Genomic DNA, 20,163 nt, shown 5'->3' with positions numbered 1-20,163 from the left:
TCTTGGTACCCGTTTCCCTCCCCCCCCACACCCCCCACACGTCTTGGTTTTCCCTCCTTACCTATCAAATTTCAAATACCCAAATACAAATAAATTCAATATATCAGATAACAAAGTGAGATACTATACCAATATGAGATAACCAAGGGACAGCAAAGGAGATGAGAGACAACATAGGTACCTTATTTTTTTTGAAGCTATTGTGAAAGGAGTTTCTTTCCTGATTATTGCCTCGTTCCTCTCACTGTTGGCGTAAAGGAAGGCAGTTGATTTTTGAGGGTTGATTTTATAGCCTGCTACTCTTCCTAAGTTTTGAATCAGCTCAAGGAGCTTGGGAGTATAGTCTATCCCACTTTGCAGATGACATGATTCTGTATTTAAAGAATCCTATAGACTCTTATTGCTTTTTCTATTTCATTACTTGAAGTGGGTCTGTTTAGTAGATTTAGATCTTCATGGTTCAGTTTGGTTATTTCAATATTTGCTGGAAATTCGTCCATCTCTTCTAGATTTTCAAATTTGTTGGCATGAAGATTTGACAAGTAATCCCTTGGGATGCTCTGGATATTGGTAATTTCTGTTGTTATATTGCCCTTGTTGTCTATAATTTTGTTTATTTAGGTGTCTCCCTTCATTTTTTGATCTGATTTGGTAAGATTCTGTCAGTTTTGTTAATTTTTTCCAAGAACCAACTCCTTGTTTGTGGATTCTGGGGTTTTTTGGATTCTTAATTCATTTGATTCTGCTTTACTTTTAATAATTTGTTTCCTTCTACTAGATTTTGGTTGGGTTTGGTACTCTTTTTCCAGCATTTTAAGTTGTACCATTAAATTGTTGGTTTGAGATGTTTCTGTAGTAAAACGTATGAAACACACACACACACACACACACACACACACACAGCACACACTCAGCACACACACACAGAGCTCACCACATCCAAAGTCACAAACAAGATATTCTATAAAATGAGAAGTTACCTTGTAATTTATAAGACCTATAAAACTTACAAAGTAAGTCTATGATTAGTGTTTTGAAGAAGACCCTCCATACTGATTTCTCTAGTGGATAGACTAATTTCAAACCAACCAACAGTATACTAATATAGTTCATTCTCACCTTTCTGCTCCATACTTGCCAGCCTTTGCTGTTGTTTTTTTATGACTTCCATTCTGCCTTGGTGTGATGAAATCAGCACAGATTCTATTTGTATTTTCTTTATGATTAAAGAAGTTGAACATTTCTTTAGGTATCAATTAGCCATTTGCATATCTTCTGAGAACCAGACCTCAACATGAATGACTTCTCACTTGGCATTTAAGATACTTTGTTTTTGCCCTTGTGAAAGTTTCACCCAGGCACTGGTAACCCATGCTACTCAGGAATGTGAGATTTGTGGCAACCCAGGTAAAAAAAAAATCCCTAAGATGGTTGTCTCTGTTTAACAAACAAAAGGCTAGAAGTAGAGATAATATGACTGAATTGGTAGAGTACCTTCTCTTGATCAAAAGAAGCCAAAGGAGTTCATGAGTTGAAGCTCCCAAGACATATGCTCACGATGAGATCCATCCTCACTGGGAAGGCACGTCCTCAGTCCAAAATATGTGACTCAAATTGGCAAGCTGGAAAAGGCAAAGGCTAAGGAACTGGCTACTAAGCTGGGTTAGATGTGCAATGTTGATTTCTCTGTACATGAAGAAAATAAATCTGTTCTTCCTCCAGTGGAAAAAATGTTTAAAGAATAGATGAAAAATGTGTACTTTTCAGGTGAAAGGGTATGTTAAAAATTAGATTATAAGGATGAATATAGAAAGAGAAAAGAACATATTTTCAAACTTAAATTTTGTAGGACAAAACTAAGATATAAGTAGAAGGTAACAGAAGAGACTTAGAGAATGAGTGATTTGAAGCAGGAAGAAGTCAAGGATTTGCTATAATTGTCAAAGTATTTGCTACAAAACACTATCACACACACACACACACACACACACACATAGGCAGAGGCAAAGAGAGAGGGAGAAGAGAGAAAAGCAGGCATGTAAGTTGAGGTAGAAAGTAAGCAAGAACACTACAGCAAAATACTTAGAATTACATAACCTGAGGAATAGGAATATGCGTATTCATTATGCTTGTCTCTCTACATTCTTATGTTTGCAAATGTTCACAATACAATTCAAATAATACAATTACATAGGGACTACAATTCTAGTTGGTAATGTGGGTTCCTGCTTGCATTTGCACTCAGCACCTGGCACGTGCTTGGCCAGCATTCTCCCACTTCAGGTATATGCTCAGCTCTGTTTTGCTTCAATGCTTTTTTTAGATAAAGTACCTCCTACATTTTCCTGAGCTGGCATCAGTCTGAAACCCATTTCTATGTCTCCCACCCAATGAGGGCTGTAGATGTGAAGCACCCGGCCCATCTTGCTGGTTGAGAATGAGGTCCTGCTTATTTTGCCTAAGCTGGTTGGAATCACAACCATCCTGATCTTCCCACCTGGGAATCTGGAATTATACATGAGGACCAGCGTTCTTTTCATTACATTAATGAAAAATAAAGTCTTAATATTTCTCAATTGGAAATTTTGAGACAGCAACACTTCAGAAGAAACAGTACCAATACCAAATGAGTATTTGTGAGTGTATTTTTACACTGGAACAAAGGTTTCTTGAACTCATTTCTGCTCTTTTCTAGGACGAACAGGCACAATGATATCTATTCTACTTCTTGCCACTGGCACGTTTTTAACCGCAAAGGTAGGAAAAAGGTTTTGATACTTAGCCTTTTATATGTATTGAATTTGCAAGTTCTGTAGCATTCATGGTAAAATATTAAGGAAATGCTTAGCTCATGGTGATTAAGTGAAAGTGAAAGCCTGGATTAATGCAGCCTTGTTTAATATGCAGTTATTTACTGGACTTGTACCCTTGTATTCTTGTTCTGGGCCAAGCCTATAGTGAGAGCAGTGAGACACAAATGCGAGGGAATGTCCAACTTCAGAATTACTAAGAAGAACAGCATTTTAAGGTATATTTTTTACCATCTGTAAGTCGTTGCCATTCAAAAAAGCAGTTTGAGAATTCAGTGCATTGTGAGTAAGGTCACTCGTTCATCATTCTCCTCCCTGCATCTCAACCCACTACTTCCTTCCTACCATTTCTTTAATGTTGTAGGATATACACATGACTTTGTAATTCCGTATTTAAGAAATAAGAATCAACGTTTTCTAAAAAGCTGTATCCTCATTAACTGACTTATGTAATTGTAGCCTCTCTGTACAACACCATTATAATGAGTTTTAAAAATATTTTTTATTGTAATTAATAGGAGGGTTACATTACTTTTGCCAGATAGAAGGTGCACTACTTCACATACATTGATACCCTTTCTCAAGTCTTGGTCCCCATTTCCCTCCCCCCACTCCCACCCTCATCTTGTTTTTGCCCCTTTCCTATCCAATTTCAAATAACCAAATACGCATATATACAATATATCAGATAACAAAGTGAAATACTATAAAAATATGAGATAACCAAGGGACAGCAAAAGAAATGGGAGATAACATAGTACATTAAGGACAACAATCACTCATTTTATGGCTTTTGTTTCTATTTCCTATAGGTCCTTTCATTTAGCGACATACTGTATGTCCTTATGTATCTAGGTTTTGCTCTATTGCAAATCGCTGCTAGGAGAGCCCAAGATTTCTACTGATTATGACAAATAGGTGAAACCATTGAGTATATGTTCCTTTGAGTCTGACTTACTTCACTTAATATGATTTTTTCTAAGTCTTTCCATTTCCTTCCAAATGGAGTGATGTCATTCTTTCTGACAGCAGCATAGAATTCCATTGTGTAAAAATACCACATCTTGTTGATCCACTCATCAATCGAAGGGTATCAGAGTTGGTTCCATATCTTTGCTATGGTAAATAGTGCTGCAGTGAACATCGTTGTGCTAGTGGCTTTAGTATGTCCTTGTTTCTGGACGGTTGGGTAAATGCCAAGTAGTGGAATTGCTGGGTCATAGGGGAACTCTATGTTTAGTCTTTTGAGGAGCTGCCATAATGCTTGAATGAGTTTGCACTCCCACCAACTGTGTAATAATGATCCCTCCTGGCCACATCCCCTCCAGCATCTTAATAAATATATATATATATATATATAAAGAAATTAGGCACAATAAAAATGTGTGATGGAAAAATATTGTCTTTTCAATAATTGGTATTAGGACTTCCATATGTAGAAAATTAAAATTGGATCCTTGTTTATCACCATGCACCAATATCAACTCAAATGAATTTAAAGACCTCAAAGTCAGGCCTGAAACATTGAAACTATTGCAAGTTGGAGTAGGAGAAATATTAGATCTGATAGGCATAGGCAGGAACTTTTTGGAAATAGTGGCAAGGCCACAGAAAGTAGGAGAGACTTGACAAATGTGATTATATCAAAATAAAAATTTTCTGCACAGCAAAGAACATAGGTGCTAAACTAAAAACACAGCCAACAGACTGGTAGATTTTTACCAACAATATATCTGACAAAGTGCTAATATCCAAAATATACAAGAAGCTCAAAAATTAACATCTCCCCAAAACTAATGAGCTAATCAGTAATTTGGCAAAGGAGCTAGAAAGACCTTTCAAAAAAATAATAAAGTAATTTTTAAAAGAATCAAAGGAAAGGTGGGCATTGTAGACTTGTGCCTGTAATCATAGCCACTTAAAAAGCTAGGAACTAAGAAAGTTCATAAGTAGCTCTGTCCAAAGAGGACAGATAAGCACTGTGATTGTATTAACCCCTTTTCTGTAGGACAGCCTTGAATACTTCGGGGAGCGCAGAACTGACAGGAATGTGAGCAGTCAGTTTCAAGGAGTAGAAACTCCTTCCCAAGTAAGTTTCTCTTGTCACAAAGTTATTTATGGGGAGATGTTAGTGGCACATTTAGCCTGGTCGCATCTGTAACCCTTCTTTAACAATCAATGATGGCAGAGGACTTGTGATTCCTAACCATTTCCTGATCTTTGGAGGCCCACATCTGAAGCCTCATAGGCTACTTGGCCTGGTTCTCTGCCGGGGCCTACTGGCAGCAAATTGGGGTTCCTGAAATATGGGGCAGGGACTGGAAAAAATAGAAGAGACAAACACATGGGGTTGGTAGGTCTGCAGCCCAGGTAAAGACTGCAGCCCCGTTTATCCTCAACTCAAGGCTTCTATCCCTTCTTGAAACCAGGGAACTTCCAGGTGTTACATTCATATGGTAAATCTCAGGTCATTTAAACAGAATAAGGCCAGAAAACCATAAGACAATAAAGCAATTGTCTGATGCAAATCAAGGTACAGTTTGATTCCACTCTGGCTCCCAACAGTTCTCAACAGAGCATCACACATTCCATTTCTTATTCTTTATTCCCTACAGCTTCTGGAATTGAGTCCCCTCCCAAAAAGGAAGGTCAAATATCTAAGGTTTTCTGATGCCTGAAGATGATCTCTGGCTAGTAGATGATCTACTAGCCATTGGTTTCCCTAGAAAGATAGATTGGATCCTTCACCAGTTTTTGCTAAGGCAATGAGCAATTCAAGGTCTTTAGAACACTGCCAGGATGGTTTTGTGATGACCCCAGTGTAGGGGAAAGAAGAGTGCAGAGAAGAGAAAGAATGACAGAGCCTCAGACCAAGAATGAGAGATAAAGGCACACAGAGATAGTGGGAGTATGAAAGAAGAAAACAGAATGAACTGGGAAAATAAGTATTTTACAAATCTTGTTCTAGCAGACATTATCATATACTTTCATTCCATATTCTTAACATTGTTTAAACTATCCACTGTTGTCCTATTTTCCTCTGATAATACTTTATTATGAAAATATGAAAAATCCCAATTATATTGGATTGGAGTGTTGGTCACTATAAAAAAAATAACTGACCAAAGAACTTAAAGTGGGGAAAGATTCATTTGGGCTCACAGTTTCAGGATTTACTTTAAGGCCACTTGATCCCATTGCTTTGGGCCTACACTGACACTGAACAATCATGTCAAGGGTATTGTGGAGAAGGATTGCTCACTTCAAGGTTCCCAGGAAGCTGAGGAGAAGGAAGGGTTTGCGACATGATCCATCCTTCCAGTGACTTCTTTGGTTTCATGAGGCCCCAACTCCTAACATTTTCCCCACCTCCTACTAATGCTTTAAATTTAGGAAGCCCTCACCGAATGAATCTGTTGATAAAGTCAAAAGCCTCATAATATAATTACTTCCCCATACCCACCTCTGAACGCTGCTGGTATACTGGGGATCAAGCCTTCTACCTATGAGCCTTTTAAGTGCACATTTCATATCCAAATTCTAACACACAAAGATGGAACCATACAGTGCATTCTACAATCATCATCCCAACCTACAGTCATGCTTTGTTTATTCCTTCCCCACTCTTCTCAAACCCTGGGTCACCCTTCCTACTCTTCTTTCCTCAACCAGGATTACTTTGAAGGAAATTCTATTCATCAGGTCCTTTTACCTCACAAGAAGTTTGGCATGACACCCAACATATGCACTCTAAAAAAAAAAATCCAACAACTGCAAAGCATCTACCCGACACTGATGACTGGCACCTGTCTGTATTTCTAGATACAGGCTGAGATTTGAGAATGGTGTTTCAAAGCCAGCCCTGGCAGGAAATCCTTTCATTCTTAGTTCTAATGAAGAACCAAAACAGCCTGAGTTGGAGATGCGAAGTGGTACAGCACTGCCCTATTGCATCTTGCATTGCCCTATTGCATTTTCAGGCATCTTTCTCACTATTGCCCTTTCATTGTTTGCCCACCCTGGGGCTTAAACTCAGTGGCCTGGTGCTCAGTAGGCTTGAACTCTTCACAAGTGGCACTTTACCAGGTGAGCTAGATCTCTAGCTCAACTTCTGGCTAAGTATATAGAGATGGATTATCTCAAAGTTTTCAGCCCTGGCTGGCATTATTCTTCAGTCCTCTCAGCTTCTGCCTCCTGAGTAGCTTGGATTACAGACATCAGCCACTCGCATGCAGTACAAGTGCTTTTGCTAATTGGAAATGTGGCAGTTCACTTTATGAACTCTTCTCAGTTGGTTCATCATCAGACATCTTGAGTTTCTCAAAGAGAATTCTAAGAAATCCTCTTTGAGCAACTTGCTAGGAGCCAAAGAGTATTGAAAGGTTCCCTTACCAAAAAAAAAAAAAACATATTGGAGAAAAAGGCAGATAAAGAATCTCTTCTCTGTAGAGGACCCCTCACTAATGGTACAGAATCATCTAGTGCAGCTAAGTGGAGATGTCATTCCTCCTGATGAGGAACTATCTCCCAAACCATAGTCCTTTCTCTAGTGCATGACAACAGATTGTGTCATCGCTGTTTCAGCACCTTCACTGTTCTCATGGTCATAAGCAAGCCTAGAAGCAAGGGCTTGTTCTTTCCATGTTACTGTCTGCAAGTCTCAGCTGGGCTCTTTTTCCACAATGAGGAAAACACATAAGAATGTTGATAATGTAAGGGCTCATTCTAAATGTTGTCTTCCTTTCTTACTGCTGTTCACAAACTGAAAAAGAGAAGGAGATTAGGATACTGACTTTACATCTGGCATTCCCACTAAAGTGGAGGCTTTTGTTGCTTTACAGAGTCGCTATGTCCACTACTTTGACATCTTGAAGAATGTGTAGAACTGGGAAATGCCAGGGAAAAAACCTCTTAAAATTGTGAAGTTTGTGATTTACTCCATCCAAGGTAAGTGCTTTAGAAAGGAAGGAGAAGACAAGAGGATGTGCGATCCACTATTTGGGAGGGTTTTGCTTATGTTATGCAAATGATCCTACATCACAGCTAAGTGTCAATGCATGTGACCTTCTCCCTCTTGAGCTCTCCTTAGATGCCTCTCTTATTCCCTTACCCATTTCCACTTGAGGGGAGGTTCTACCCCTTGCGTTCTGTTCTCGATGTTCTTGTCTCAGCCTAGGATAGATTTTTTTCATAGAAGAGAAGATTAAAGAACCCAGTAGAGTCCTTCTTTCTCAGACTCATTTCTCCTTCATGGTTCCTCTCAGCATTGCTGGCCCTGCCTCATTTTCTTGGCCAGTCCTTCCAGCGGCCCTTTCTTCTCAGAACTATAGTCTTTTCTCTCTTTCCTCCTCCTCTAAGCATCTCCTCACTATCTTCTCCATCAGGATGCCTTATTTTATTTGTTGCCACCTTTGGCCAGGTCATATGCTAGCATTCAGCTGGGTTGTGAGCAGAAAAGACAAATAAGTGCTTAGATTTTAAAAAACCAACTACAATGCAGGGGTTCTCAAGGCTCTTTACCTAAAAGCCTCCTTACTGAGAAGGCTGACATGTGGAGGACCACAGTTTGAAGCCATCCCAAGCCACTCTGAGTCTCCAATTGCAACCAAAAAAAGCAAAATGGGGGCATGCCTCAAGTGATAGAGTGTCAGCTAGACAAGCTGAGCAGGTTCAAGACCCAGACTTCAAACTCTGCTAGTTGCAAATACAAAAGTTAGACTCTGTTGCAGGCCAGGTTTAGGTAGTACAGACAAGGTTCCTAGAGGGCAGCACTTGGATTCCCCTGACTGCCCTTGTTTGACACTCACACCTGAATCTCCATGGACATAGAACAGGTTTGGAGAACTTGTTCTTCTACTAGACTCCTCTAGCAACTGCCAAGTTGGTGCTGTTTCCAAGAAATCAGACTGTCTACTTTAGACTTCCCAATATTGCTGGAAAGACTGGCACAGACCACCCAGTTCTCCAAAGTTTTCCCCTGGGTTCTCCATCTCAGTCTTCCCACAACTGGGACTACAGGCTTGGGCCACTCTACTCTTTTCCTAGATGAAGTCTCTCTTTACCCAGGCTGGCCTAGAAAAATAGTGAAAGAGGTTATTTATTTAGAGCTAGAAACCTAAACATGTAGAAGAAGGTGAGACAGAGAATTTTCACTTCATTTTGTCTGTATTTTGTCGGTGGGTGCATGGGGGGATCATGGGTTTCCAGCCCAACCTGTGAGTGGTACCTGAACTCTTCAGCTCAAGGCTACGACCCTACCCCTGTTCCTGGGTGTTGTCCCTAAGCTCTGCAGTACCCTTGAGCCAAGCCCCACTTCCTGTTTTCTGGAGGTTAGATGGAGATGAGTCTCGGGTCCTTTTGTGCCCAGGCTGGCTTTGAACCTTGATCCTCAGATCTCAGACACTTAGGGCTATGGTTACTATGGAAGCCACTGAGCCCAGCTTTGTCTGTATTTTTCAAGGATGAAATTCCTTTGTGTGATGTAAATTGTTTAAATGTGAGGAAAATAAAGGCTTAGCACATTGTACTTGTGCATTTCAGTGGCTTATTGCTAGAGGATATCAGTAGAAAGCAGTTGGACAACTGGAACAAGGGAGAGGAGAGTGCAGCAAAAGCCATGTTTCCATCAGAAATCTTTCTGATGATAGTGTTTGATCCATGAAATTAAGAGACACCAAAACAAGGCAAGATGAAAACCCAATCAGACATGCTTCATGTTAATGTGAAATAGGCAAGGTTGAAAGGAAAAGCTTCATTGTGGACTCTGAAACCAGATCTTGGAGGAAAGGCTAAAGGAAGAGGGGCCATTTGAACTGAGGAAAAGGTCACACACCCTGGGGTCACGTTGGTTATCCTAGCTACTTAGGAGGCTGAGAACTGAGGATTGTGGTTTGAAGCCAACCCAGATAGAAAACACTTATCCCCAATTAATTATAAATATTCCAAAGTGAAAGGGTGTCCCATCCAGCGGGACATCAACTAGGGCCAAGAACCTAGAGGGAGGAATGAAAGGGACAGGAGACATGAAGAAGGCAGCAAGACAAGCATCCTGATCAAGCTGCCAATTTATTTTTCACACAAGGGTTTATATGCCTCTTCAGGAGAGGGATTGGGGTATAGGAACTGCTCGGAGAGGGGGTCCGGTAGTAGGATGTTTGCTTGGGGTAGAGGCCAGGTAGTAGGATGTTTGCATATCAACGCAAGCAGGCATGTGTTGCTTAGTGACCTACTTACAAGATGCAAGCACATTCTTACAGTAAGAATTCAGGGAGGGGGAGAATGTCCCCGATCTCCTCCCGTCATCTTGAAATAAGTGAGGGGCAAGGATTTAGGCAATATCTGAATTATGGTAGGCGTTAACCTGAGAGGGGGGACAGAGGCCCTGATTCCTAGAATGGAGGCCATGTTGAGGAAGAAGCAAGACCCACTGGCTCATGTATCTGTCTTTCTGCTGAGGCCAAGCATCTTTTTGCAGGGGAATGGTTTTCATAGATGCCAACCTCCATGCTATTGGGCGTGTCCCTCAGGAGACCCCGAGACTGATGGCTGTTTAGGCTGTCTCCTCGCAGTCTTAGCTGCACCTCATGCAAATGCTCTACACCGGTCAAGGGTAGATGCATATCCCTCGAGTGGGGATTACGGTTCCTCTGGGGGCCCCATAGTCCTCATACCCATTTAGTATCTCCCTCATCTAGGCTGTTCAGAACTGGATGGAAAATTCACCCATCCAGAGTCACCATAATGGCTGGAACCAACTAGGGGACTTTGAGTTTAGCACAGAATGTCCCATCACCAAGAGTTTTTGGTTCCAGTCCTCTCAGGAAACGGCTGTGGGGTGGTGGTAGAATCAGGCAGAACAGAATATGTGGCAGCAGTTTCATCTCTCAGTAACTCCAATGGAATGTCACACCTCCTGCTGGGTTGCCAGCAAATTTCTGCACAAACTGGTTAAAGAAGCTAAACCTAAGGTCTGACTTCGGTGAATTCTCCCAATGATTCCCTGGTTGTTTTCCGAGCACACTCATTTTGTCTGACTAATGGCTGACAACCCATTAGTTTTTTTTTAACCTTTTCTTTTTTTAAAAAAAGAATTTATTAACGTTGATTTTTACATCATCTTTTAAATGACAAGTTTAACATACAAGTGTTCAAGGAGGCAATCTCTATTTACAATCACTGGGACTTAGTATTTAGAACTTAATCACAATGAAGGTAAGGTTTGTATGTCATAGAAACACATTAATTTATGAAATAAAACTATGTCTATAGAGTCATAGGTTTTTATGTCTATATAGAGGAGGAATTTAGATTAATGTGGAGAGAATAGGGGAATGCAGCCATAATATTTAACAACATATATCCTATGAACCTAGGGAAATGGAGAAGATAGGATAGGGGTTGATATATCCATCAAGATATATTGTACTTATAAACTGATTGGTTAATATAAACCCACTTGTGTAACCACCTAAGATACTAAAAGTATAAGTTAAAATGGCATAGAACTATTTCTCTCTAATGTTTGGGTATACCTCACCAATATTATCCTTGATATTGATTTATAAATTTGACTTAGAGAAAATTAAATTTAGATTATTATTATAGAACTCTAAAGGTAGCATTTCATAAGCAAGAAATTCTGGAAGCTCCCAATGTTTTTTTTTTTTTCCTGGAATGGTGATGTAGTAAGAATTTATCTTGTAGAAGATTAAGATATAATGATTTTTCTCTTTCTTTGCAATATTGTGAACTGCTTTAAGAGGCAGAAACCATTTGTAAAGGACAAATTCTATGCAAGATCAAATGATTAACTAAACCCACAACCTTAGTAGGCCAATATTTTCTCTCTTTATTCTCCATTGAGTTAACTGGCAAGACATTTTGCTCTGTACTCTAACAAACATACACGTTTTCTTTTTCACTTTTATGCAGGAGTAGGAGAAGGTAATGGAGCAGACCTGAAAATTGAAATAATAATGCAGCACAAGACTGTATTTACTTGTACTCGCCAAACCTGCACGGTGAGCCAAAGCTCATAAATGAGAATTCTCATGTTTGTGTCAAAGCTCCCAGTCAAGTGGCATGATGGTCTTCCCCAAAGTAACATTCACCAAAAAGAGACAGCTCTTGCCCTCTGTCACCATTCCAGTTGGCATTGCTTAGTTCAGATGCAAAGCAGAGCCTTGTTCCAAACAGTTTCTGAAAGATATTGTCAAACTCTGCTTCAGTTTAGTGCTGCTTCGAATTCACTTGTGCCCACAAATGCTAAGAATGTCCCCAGGAATTACTTGAGGCTTTAAATGCATACATCATGTCAGTATTTGCCATATGATCTTCCTTTTGATCATTTTGATCATTTATTACAAAGCTCTGATTCTCAAATGCATTGTTCTTGAAGGTCACCTTGGCACTTGTGGAAGTGGAAAGTCATAGGTTCAAAGAGTGATGCAGAATCTGTCCACTCAACAATGGGCTCAGTGACTGTCATTGAGACGTTTTGTTGGATGTCACCTTGAGAGCAGTAGAGACAGCATATGGACTGAGGAGATGCCTCTTTACCCACAGCCATTTCTGAAATGTTCAAGAAATTCTCAAGACTGTGCACCTTTTCCAGGAGAAATTGGCTAATTTCCTTTTTAATCCCAAAGGAAGCTTTCAGAATGATTCCCAGGTTCCTGTTGTAACTTCTGTACATGCACACAAGTGTAGTGTGTTGTGAGGTTTAGGTAATATATTTGAATTTAATCTCTAATCTATGAGTTATCAAATCAGTGTAAAAAGTGACCATTTTCAAACCACATTGTCACATGGGACACTGATCCCATCAATTCTTAGCCCACATTTATTCTTATTTTCCTGGATTTTAAGCTCTGAATCCGTAACAACCCTAGTGTAGCCAAGCTATTTCCATCAATATCTGGACCTACAAATTCCCATTAGAGAAGACTGACTCATCTGTTTGGCACATGGAATAAAATTCTCAGTTTCAGTGATATTTTTGCTGGTTTCTCTTCTCAGGCCTATATTATTCCTCCTTTATTAAAATCCTCCAATGACCAACTGAAATTCTACTTTCTACAATATGCTTTGTTATTCAAACTTTCTGCTGTATACTGCCCTCCCATAGGACACACTTGCACACTTCCTTATAAAGCTTGAAAACAATATATTATTTTCATATTGTTCTGTATGTAGAAAACTTCCTGAAAACTTGAAAATCATGTGAGAGTCTTCTGTGGGTATGTTTCTTGAAGCCTAGCATAGCTTTCTTCTTAGTCTATGATGGTATATGAATATCAGAGTAATACATGGGATGATTTCATAGTTGTTAATCCCCAAACTTGACCTGTTTGTGGTCATTCCATTCACTGGAATGGCTCATTGACCTCATCAGCAACATAATATTTGTCATGAAAGTGGGGTCAATTATTCATTGCTTCTTGAACATCAATATACTGTTTCAGACTGAAGTTAAAGTGCATCCTTAAAAGAATATAAAAATCGGATGATTCACATAGAACAGTCATGTGTATTACATTAGAAATTCCTGGTCATATAGGATGAGACTAAATGAAAGGATCTCTAGGGTATTGAAACAAGAGCTTTATCTTGTGTGATTGTGGCTCTTAATGCACTCCGTTATTCCTCTTCTGTTTAGTTTCCTTCTGGTTAATCTCATATTGTTACTGTATCTGACTTTGTGACCTGGTATATTGTATGTATGTTTATTTGATTATTTAAAATAGGAAAGAGAAGTGGGGAACCCATATGATTGGGAGAGGTGTTGGGGGAGGAAAATGGGGACAAAACCATGAGAGGTGGTATCAATGTGTGAGAAGTAAGACACCTACTATCTGGTGAATATAACTGTAATCCCTCTATACATTACAATAAACAAAAAGACACTTGTCAAAAATGAATACTTTGCTTCTCAAGTGTAGTCTTAAGATAGCTATCAAACATTTGGAGCCCAGTACCTTTACCACTTCAGAAAAAAAATACTGCTATTTTCTATATGAAATTACTGAGCTATGAAATTATGAGTATATAATGAATTAAGGATGATTTCATGAGTGAAAAAGAATACTAATCGCTGGCAACACTTTGAGTTCCTAATTCCATGTGTTCATTAACAGGTTGTCCATGATATTGATACCAATAGAGCAATCTTTTTGGTGCCCAACTGTCCGGACTTATGTGATGATATAAAAGTAAAATTTTCTTCTTCGGTGAGTCCTCAAGTATCCTGCATGATTGTATGCTCTTTTGTTTGGTCTGGGTTTGCGATTTCCTTTGCTGCAGTTCCCTAAAATATAAAGGACAGATAAAAATGCATGTCTCGGGAAGGGGAGGAAAACACAAAACAAAGTCATCAGGATTTCTTGTATATATTTAAAATATTTCTGATCACTTTCTTCTGAATTGTAAGCACTTGATATCTGTTACTTATCAAATGAGAAAAGTATGAAAGCAAAGATGCTAAAAAGAACCCGACATTGTTGGCTTTCCATAAGAGTAATTACAGTTATGTTGTCTATCTTTTAAACACGTCGTGATCAGTGTGTTTACCAAATGTGAGGGAGATTTTACTTTCCTGTCCATAATTATCTATTGACTTGCTATCATTAGCATGACTGTGTAATTTTAATGGATCAGCCGTACATGTCATGTCTGAGTGTCATATATGACTATAATGATTTTCTATGAAATCATCTATTCCTATTCTCAGTAAGAACTTCCATGTGTTCTGTATGCCCTCCTTCATTACCTGCTTGCTCACTGCTGAGCAGTCTTAGGTACTGAGATATAAATGTGAATGTTGAAGCAAGTGACCACCTGGGAAGTCTCTCCATTTCAAGGTTTTCCCTTGGATAACAGAACCACTGTGAATTCTTGCTTAGCTAGTGTCTCTAAACAAACACTGTGGTTTTTTTCCCTGGTGCAGGGGGTCTTGATGAGAGCTAGTTTTGTGATTATTAAGGGTTAAGATGGGATGGCATGCTTGTGAAAAATGAGGAAATTATTGATTACTGGTTTGTTTTGTTTTTGGCCATACTTTGGTTTGGATTTTTGCTTGGTTTACTTGCTTGGCTAAACATCTATCACTCGAGTCATGCCTCCAGGCCTGTTTGTTTGCTGGTTAACGTGGAAACAATATTTTACTTTTTGCCATGGCTGACTTTGATCCTCCAGATCTCAGCTTCTTGTGTAGCTAGCCATCACCAATATTGATGCCTAATTATTCAAACTAGCTGTCAGTTATGGAAATAGATGTGAGTACTAGGTCTTTGGGCTGACTCTCAAGGACTCTGTCTCTGGACAGGACCATACATTCCAGCTTTGTTGTGATGGAGCTCCAGGTGAAATGGCTGTGGATGCTGTACAGTGTGTCTTTCACAGGATGATTGTTTACCCTGGTGGGGAGTGGCTTCATGTCTAATTGGCCCACTGGTGACCATGGATGCTCCTCACAGGAAACTTGTTTGTACTGACAGATGACCTATATTTGCTGTCTGACTTTCTACCAAATTAATCACTCTAGGAAAACCCTGAATAGAGCAGGTTGTATATGCTTATTACATAAGTCACCAACAAAGCATGAAAACACAACACAGTGAATAAGAGAAGCAGTGTATGACAGAGAAGGGAAAGGCAGCACATCTTGCAGGGCCAGTGGATGGAGGGGAGCCATCCAGGGGAAACTGATACCTGACCAGTGGAGGGACACAAGGCAACCTTAGAAGCAAATAACATTCTCCTGGGGGCCAGGTGTGACCTTAGCAGGTTTTCCATGGGAGGTTTCATTGTGGTCCAAGGTGCTGTAACACAAGTAGTCACTATGACATATCTTCAGAGGTCCCTGGTAGTATGGAGTCACTAGGTCAAGTGCATTGTATCTGCTTTCACATAGACAGGTGATCACTAGAAAATGGGTGCATGAGACAAGTGTCTAGGTCATTCCCACTGAGGAACTGAGAGGTAGCAGAGACTGGAAACTGTTTGGGGTGGCTGTGCCCTGCTTCTGGTATTCCAGCCTAACAGAGTCAAAATGAAAGCAGAGCAAACAGAAAGGATGAAGAATTCACCACAGTATGTTTGGGGTGTGTGTGTGTGTGTGTGTGTGTGTGTGTGTGTGTGTGTGTGTGTAAACATAGGTCTTTAGTTGATTCTTTAGTGGTGTTCTAATCAGATTGAGAGATCATTGTCTATATTAATCATATAAAAACATCCCTGAAGTTGAATTGGTGCCAAATGGTCATTCTATGTTTAACTTATTGAGAAACCCCAGACGCTTTTCTACCATTGCTTTCCCATTTGGCATTTGTGTCAGCAAGGTCTGAGGACTCCAGTGGTCTGTGGTTTTGCTGAATTTTGTTGGTGATCCTAGTGGGTGAGACAGTAGAAGTCCAGCTCTGCTCTGCATGTGCTTGCCACCTTTGGGGTATACTCTCTGACTAACTGAAGTATATGCTCAAACCCTTGGTGTTTGTTGCATCTGCTTTTGTTTTTCAGACATTAGTTTTTGAATTAAAAATATTGTGAATACAAGATCCCATCCAGATACAAAATATGCCTATGTTTCCCTCTATTTTGGTGCAATATTTTTTCACCCTGATTATGTCTTTTAATGAAATCCAACTGAACACTTGTTTTCTATTTCATTGTAGTAATTTTGATCCTTTATATTTTTAATGAAAAAGTATTCTCTTCAAGCCTCTGAGTACATTGTAATAGATAGGATGTTGCAATTGATGTACACAAAAAGGCAGAAGGAAGGAACGTCAACCCCAATGTAATTATTAGTTTTTGGTATCCATTTTATTATACAAATCACCTCTTTCTTTAATCATGTGTTTTTAGAAGCTTCCAAACTATTATGATGACTGCGCATTCTTCATGTGGTTCCATACATCTCTCATAGAGAAAAACAGGTAAGGACAGATTGTAAGACAGATTGGCAATTCCTTTGCCTACTATACTAAGCTCATTTTCTACAAAAATAAAGAATTGCTTAAGCAAACATTTCCTATCCCCTACCATAAGGCAATGTGTCAGTGAAGAGGCAATTACCCAGATCATAATAATGATCAAGTTCTCTCACGAAGTGTACATCTACCCGGTTCCTGGAATATAGAAAGGTCTAAGTGGATGTCACTTTATTGGGTCATGATTGTGGGATTAGTCTAGGGAGGCTTTAGCTGGCTTTCTTCTGCTGTAAGCACATTTCCATGTAGGACAGAAGTTTTAAGGCCTGAGAAGTATTAACAATTTCAAAAGCATTGTTTGGTTAACCTCCCCTTTGAAAAGGTTTCCTCATAACTGAATGATGTATTATTGCTAAGACTCTACTACTTTATCTAGAAACTCATTCCTGAACCTACAAAGACTCAGTTTTCAGGAGTATTGACCTGTGGTGGTAAAAAGAAAAACACTTTCTAGATCATTCACATCAAGGCAGAAATGACTGTTGCCATGTCCTCATAAAAGTGTGAGGATAGATATGAAGACCTTGGAGCTGGGGGAGGTGGCTCAGGCCTATTATCCTAGCTACTCAAGAGCCTGATCAAAAGATTAAGGCTCAAAGCCACCCTGGGCACTAAAGGACCTGAGACTCTGATCTCCAATTAACCTCTAGAAAAGGGAAATAGGGGTTGGGTTAAGGGTAGGGTGTTATTCTTGGATTGTAGAGCTCAGGGACATCACTCAGGCCCCATGACCCACCAAGAGGGAGAGGGAGAGAGAGAGAGAGAGAGAGAGAGAGAGAGAGAGAGAGAGAGAGAGAGAGAGAGAGAGAGAGAGAGAGAGAGGGAGGGAGGGGGAGGGGGAGAGAGAGAGAGAGAGAGAGAGAGAGAGGGAGAGAGGGAGAGAGAGAGGGGGGGGGCGGGGAGGAGAATGAAGACCTTGGGCCATGAGTTTGTCCTAGTGGTAGAGTGCTTGTCTAACATGCACAAAGACCCAGGTTTGATTCCTCGGTACCACATACATAGAAAAAGCAAGAAGAGGTGCTGGATAGTATTGGTTACATCCAGTGCCAGACTTCTCTTGAAATCTGAACTGGGCCTGATAATACCTCAAATCTATTAAGACAGCAGCAAGAAAGCCTCATTTCTACAGATTTGTAACTCACATACAATTTGATTTTGGAAAGAGTAAACTCTACATTTAAAGGAAAAATTCTATCAATTTTCCTACGTGTCCAGCTGTCTCTTGAGCAAAGTCCTCGACAAAGGCAGGGTGTTTACTTGTTGCTTCTTGTCAAACTGGTTCTTGCTAAAGGATAGCTTTGTCCTTTCCACCACCATCATCTCATTGGAGATTATAAGAACATTGGATCCTCCTTTTTGTAGTCATTTCTGGAAAATTGGTATCATTTTTTCCTTGCTTGATAAATCTTTTTTTTTTGCCAGTCCTGGGCTTGAGCTCAGGGCCTGAGCACTGTCCTTGGACTTTCTCAAGGCTAGAGCTCTACCACTTGAGCCTCAGCACCACTTCCGGCTTTTTTCTTTTTTTTTTTTTTTGCCAGTCCTGGGCTTGAGCTCAGGGCCTGAGCACTGTCCTTGGACTTTCTCAAGGCTAGAGCTCTACCACTTGAGCCTCAGCACCATTTCTGGCTTTTTTGTACGTATGTGGTACCAAGGAATCGAACCCAGGTCTTCATGCATGCTAGGCAAGCACTTTAACCACTAGGCCAAACTCCTGGCCCAATTCCGGCTTTTTTCTATGTATGTGGTACCGAGGAATCGAACCCGGGTCTTCATACATGCTAGGCAAGCACTTTAACCACTAGGCCAAACTCCCGGCCCTTGATAAATGTTTTTTACACTGATGAGATTGTGGCTTAGACAAAAACATCATTTCACCGATTCAGGGCGATATAGCTGGGCACTGGTGGCTCAGTGACCTGTCATTCTAGCTACACAGGAGGCTGAGATCTGAGGAACAGTTTGAAGCTAGCCTGGGCAGGCATGTCTATGTCACACTTATCTCCAATGAGTCCTTGAAAAATCAGAAATGCAACTGGAGCTCAAGTAAGAGAGGGTCAGCTTGAGCAGAGAAAGTTTATTGAGAACTCAAGGTCGTGAGTAGAAACCCCACTACTGACATTAATGTAAACAAAGACAAATACAAAAAAAAAAACCCAGAACACTATTTAATTATTTAATTATACACCCAATTATGTCTTGGTAATTATTGTGACAGTCCTGGGGCTTGAACTCATGGCTTCTGCACTGTTCTTTGGCCTTCTCAAGGCTAGAGTGCTACCACTTGATCCACAGCACCACTGTCAGCTTTTCCTATGTATGTGGTACTGAGTCATTGATCCTGGGTCTTCATGCATGCTAGGCAAACACTCTTACACTAGGCCAAACTCCCAGCCCCTTGGTAACTTTTGTTAATTATAAACACTTAGAATATATGTTTGTTTGTTTATTTGAAGTACGGAAAGGGGCGAAACAACATGATTGGAAGGGGGTGGGTGGAGGGAAACAGGGAGAAACACATGAGAAGGTGTATTAATGTGTGAGAAGACCTGCACCTCCTACTACCTGACAAATGAAATTTAAAAAGTTTTACAAAACACTTAGATAATATGCTCAATGTGGGTGTCAGTAATTCTCTAACAGGCATGTTGTGACTGATCAATTTGTTTCTGAAGATTAAGGTCTTTTATGTCATTCCAAAGAGGCAGAATGGGCTAAGTAGTGAAGACAAGTAGGACAAATAAATGTGTATACAATATATCAGGTAGCAAGTCACACACAGTAACAACATGAGAAAAACCATAAGGGCAAAAAAACAAGAAGAGAAATAACATAGTACATTAAGAACTACAATCACATACTGTAAGCCCTAAAAGAAAATGTAATGACTTTTTTTCCTGTCCTTAGACTTTATTTAACACGAGCTGACCTGGACAATCCACATAAAGAAAAGACATGGAACATATATCGTCCAGACTTTGCTGTAGATATATTCTTTGAAGAAGTCTTTCAGTGACAAACACACTATCTTTATACCCATCACTGTTTAAATTTTCTGTATGTTTATTAAATAAATTATATATTGGTAATAGTAACCTGTCTTCAGAGTGTGTATGTTTCTATGAACTCATCAATGCATGTATATATATGTACATACATCATAATCTTGAATTGGCTAGTTTATGAATTTACCAATTGTATGTCTCCACAACTACTGGCCTTCTTCTCTCAACTCATTTTCTTTCTTCCCTGTGTATCCATTTTTTAGAATTGCTACAAAAAAGCCAGGAATGGTGGCTCACTCCTGTAATCCTAGCTACACAAGAGGATGAGATCTGAGGATCTGGGTTCAAAGCCAGCCAGGGTACTAA

The 20,163-nt window shown here is 39.9% G+C and overlaps 1 protein-coding gene across 11 annotated transcripts in view; it reads left to right on the top strand.

The window, feature by feature from the left end:
- The window catches only part of LOC150039221 (phosphatidylinositol 3,4,5-trisphosphate 3-phosphatase TPTE2-like), a 40,676-nt gene that overhangs the window by 4,305 nt on the left and 16,208 nt on the right, over positions 1-20,163 (top strand). Inside the window, exons 2-9 of one of the 11 annotated variants that reach the window (XM_090327959.1) lie at positions 510-570; positions 2,696-2,757; positions 4,819-4,899; positions 7,652-7,757; positions 11,742-11,830; positions 13,946-14,038; positions 16,671-16,741; positions 19,700-19,887. In XM_090327959.1, the coding sequence (XP_090184085.1) occupies positions 7,703-7,757; positions 11,742-11,830; positions 13,946-14,038; positions 16,671-16,741; positions 19,700-19,808 (417 nt within the window). In that variant the 5' untranslated portion in view covers positions 510-570; positions 2,696-2,757; positions 4,819-4,899; positions 7,652-7,702 and the 3' untranslated portion in view covers positions 19,809-19,887. Of the gene's footprint in view, positions 1-509; positions 571-2,695; positions 2,758-4,818; positions 4,900-7,651; positions 7,758-11,741; positions 11,831-13,945; positions 14,039-16,670; positions 16,742-19,699; positions 19,888-20,163 lie in introns of those variants that run through there. The other 10 variants (XM_090327948.1, XM_090327949.1, XM_090327951.1 and 7 more) reach the window with 10 other exon arrangements.

Source organism: Megascapheus bottae, unplaced genomic scaffold (genome assembly GCF_031878675.1).
Source record: "Megascapheus bottae isolate mThoBot1 unplaced genomic scaffold, mThoBot2.hap1 HAP1_SCAFFOLD_77, whole genome shotgun sequence".
NCBI classification, from domain to species: Eukaryota; Metazoa; Chordata; class Mammalia; order Rodentia; family Geomyidae; genus Megascapheus; species Megascapheus bottae.
The sequence above is the reverse complement of the archived record's forward strand: the minus strand, read 5'-3'. Positions and strand labels throughout refer to the sequence as shown.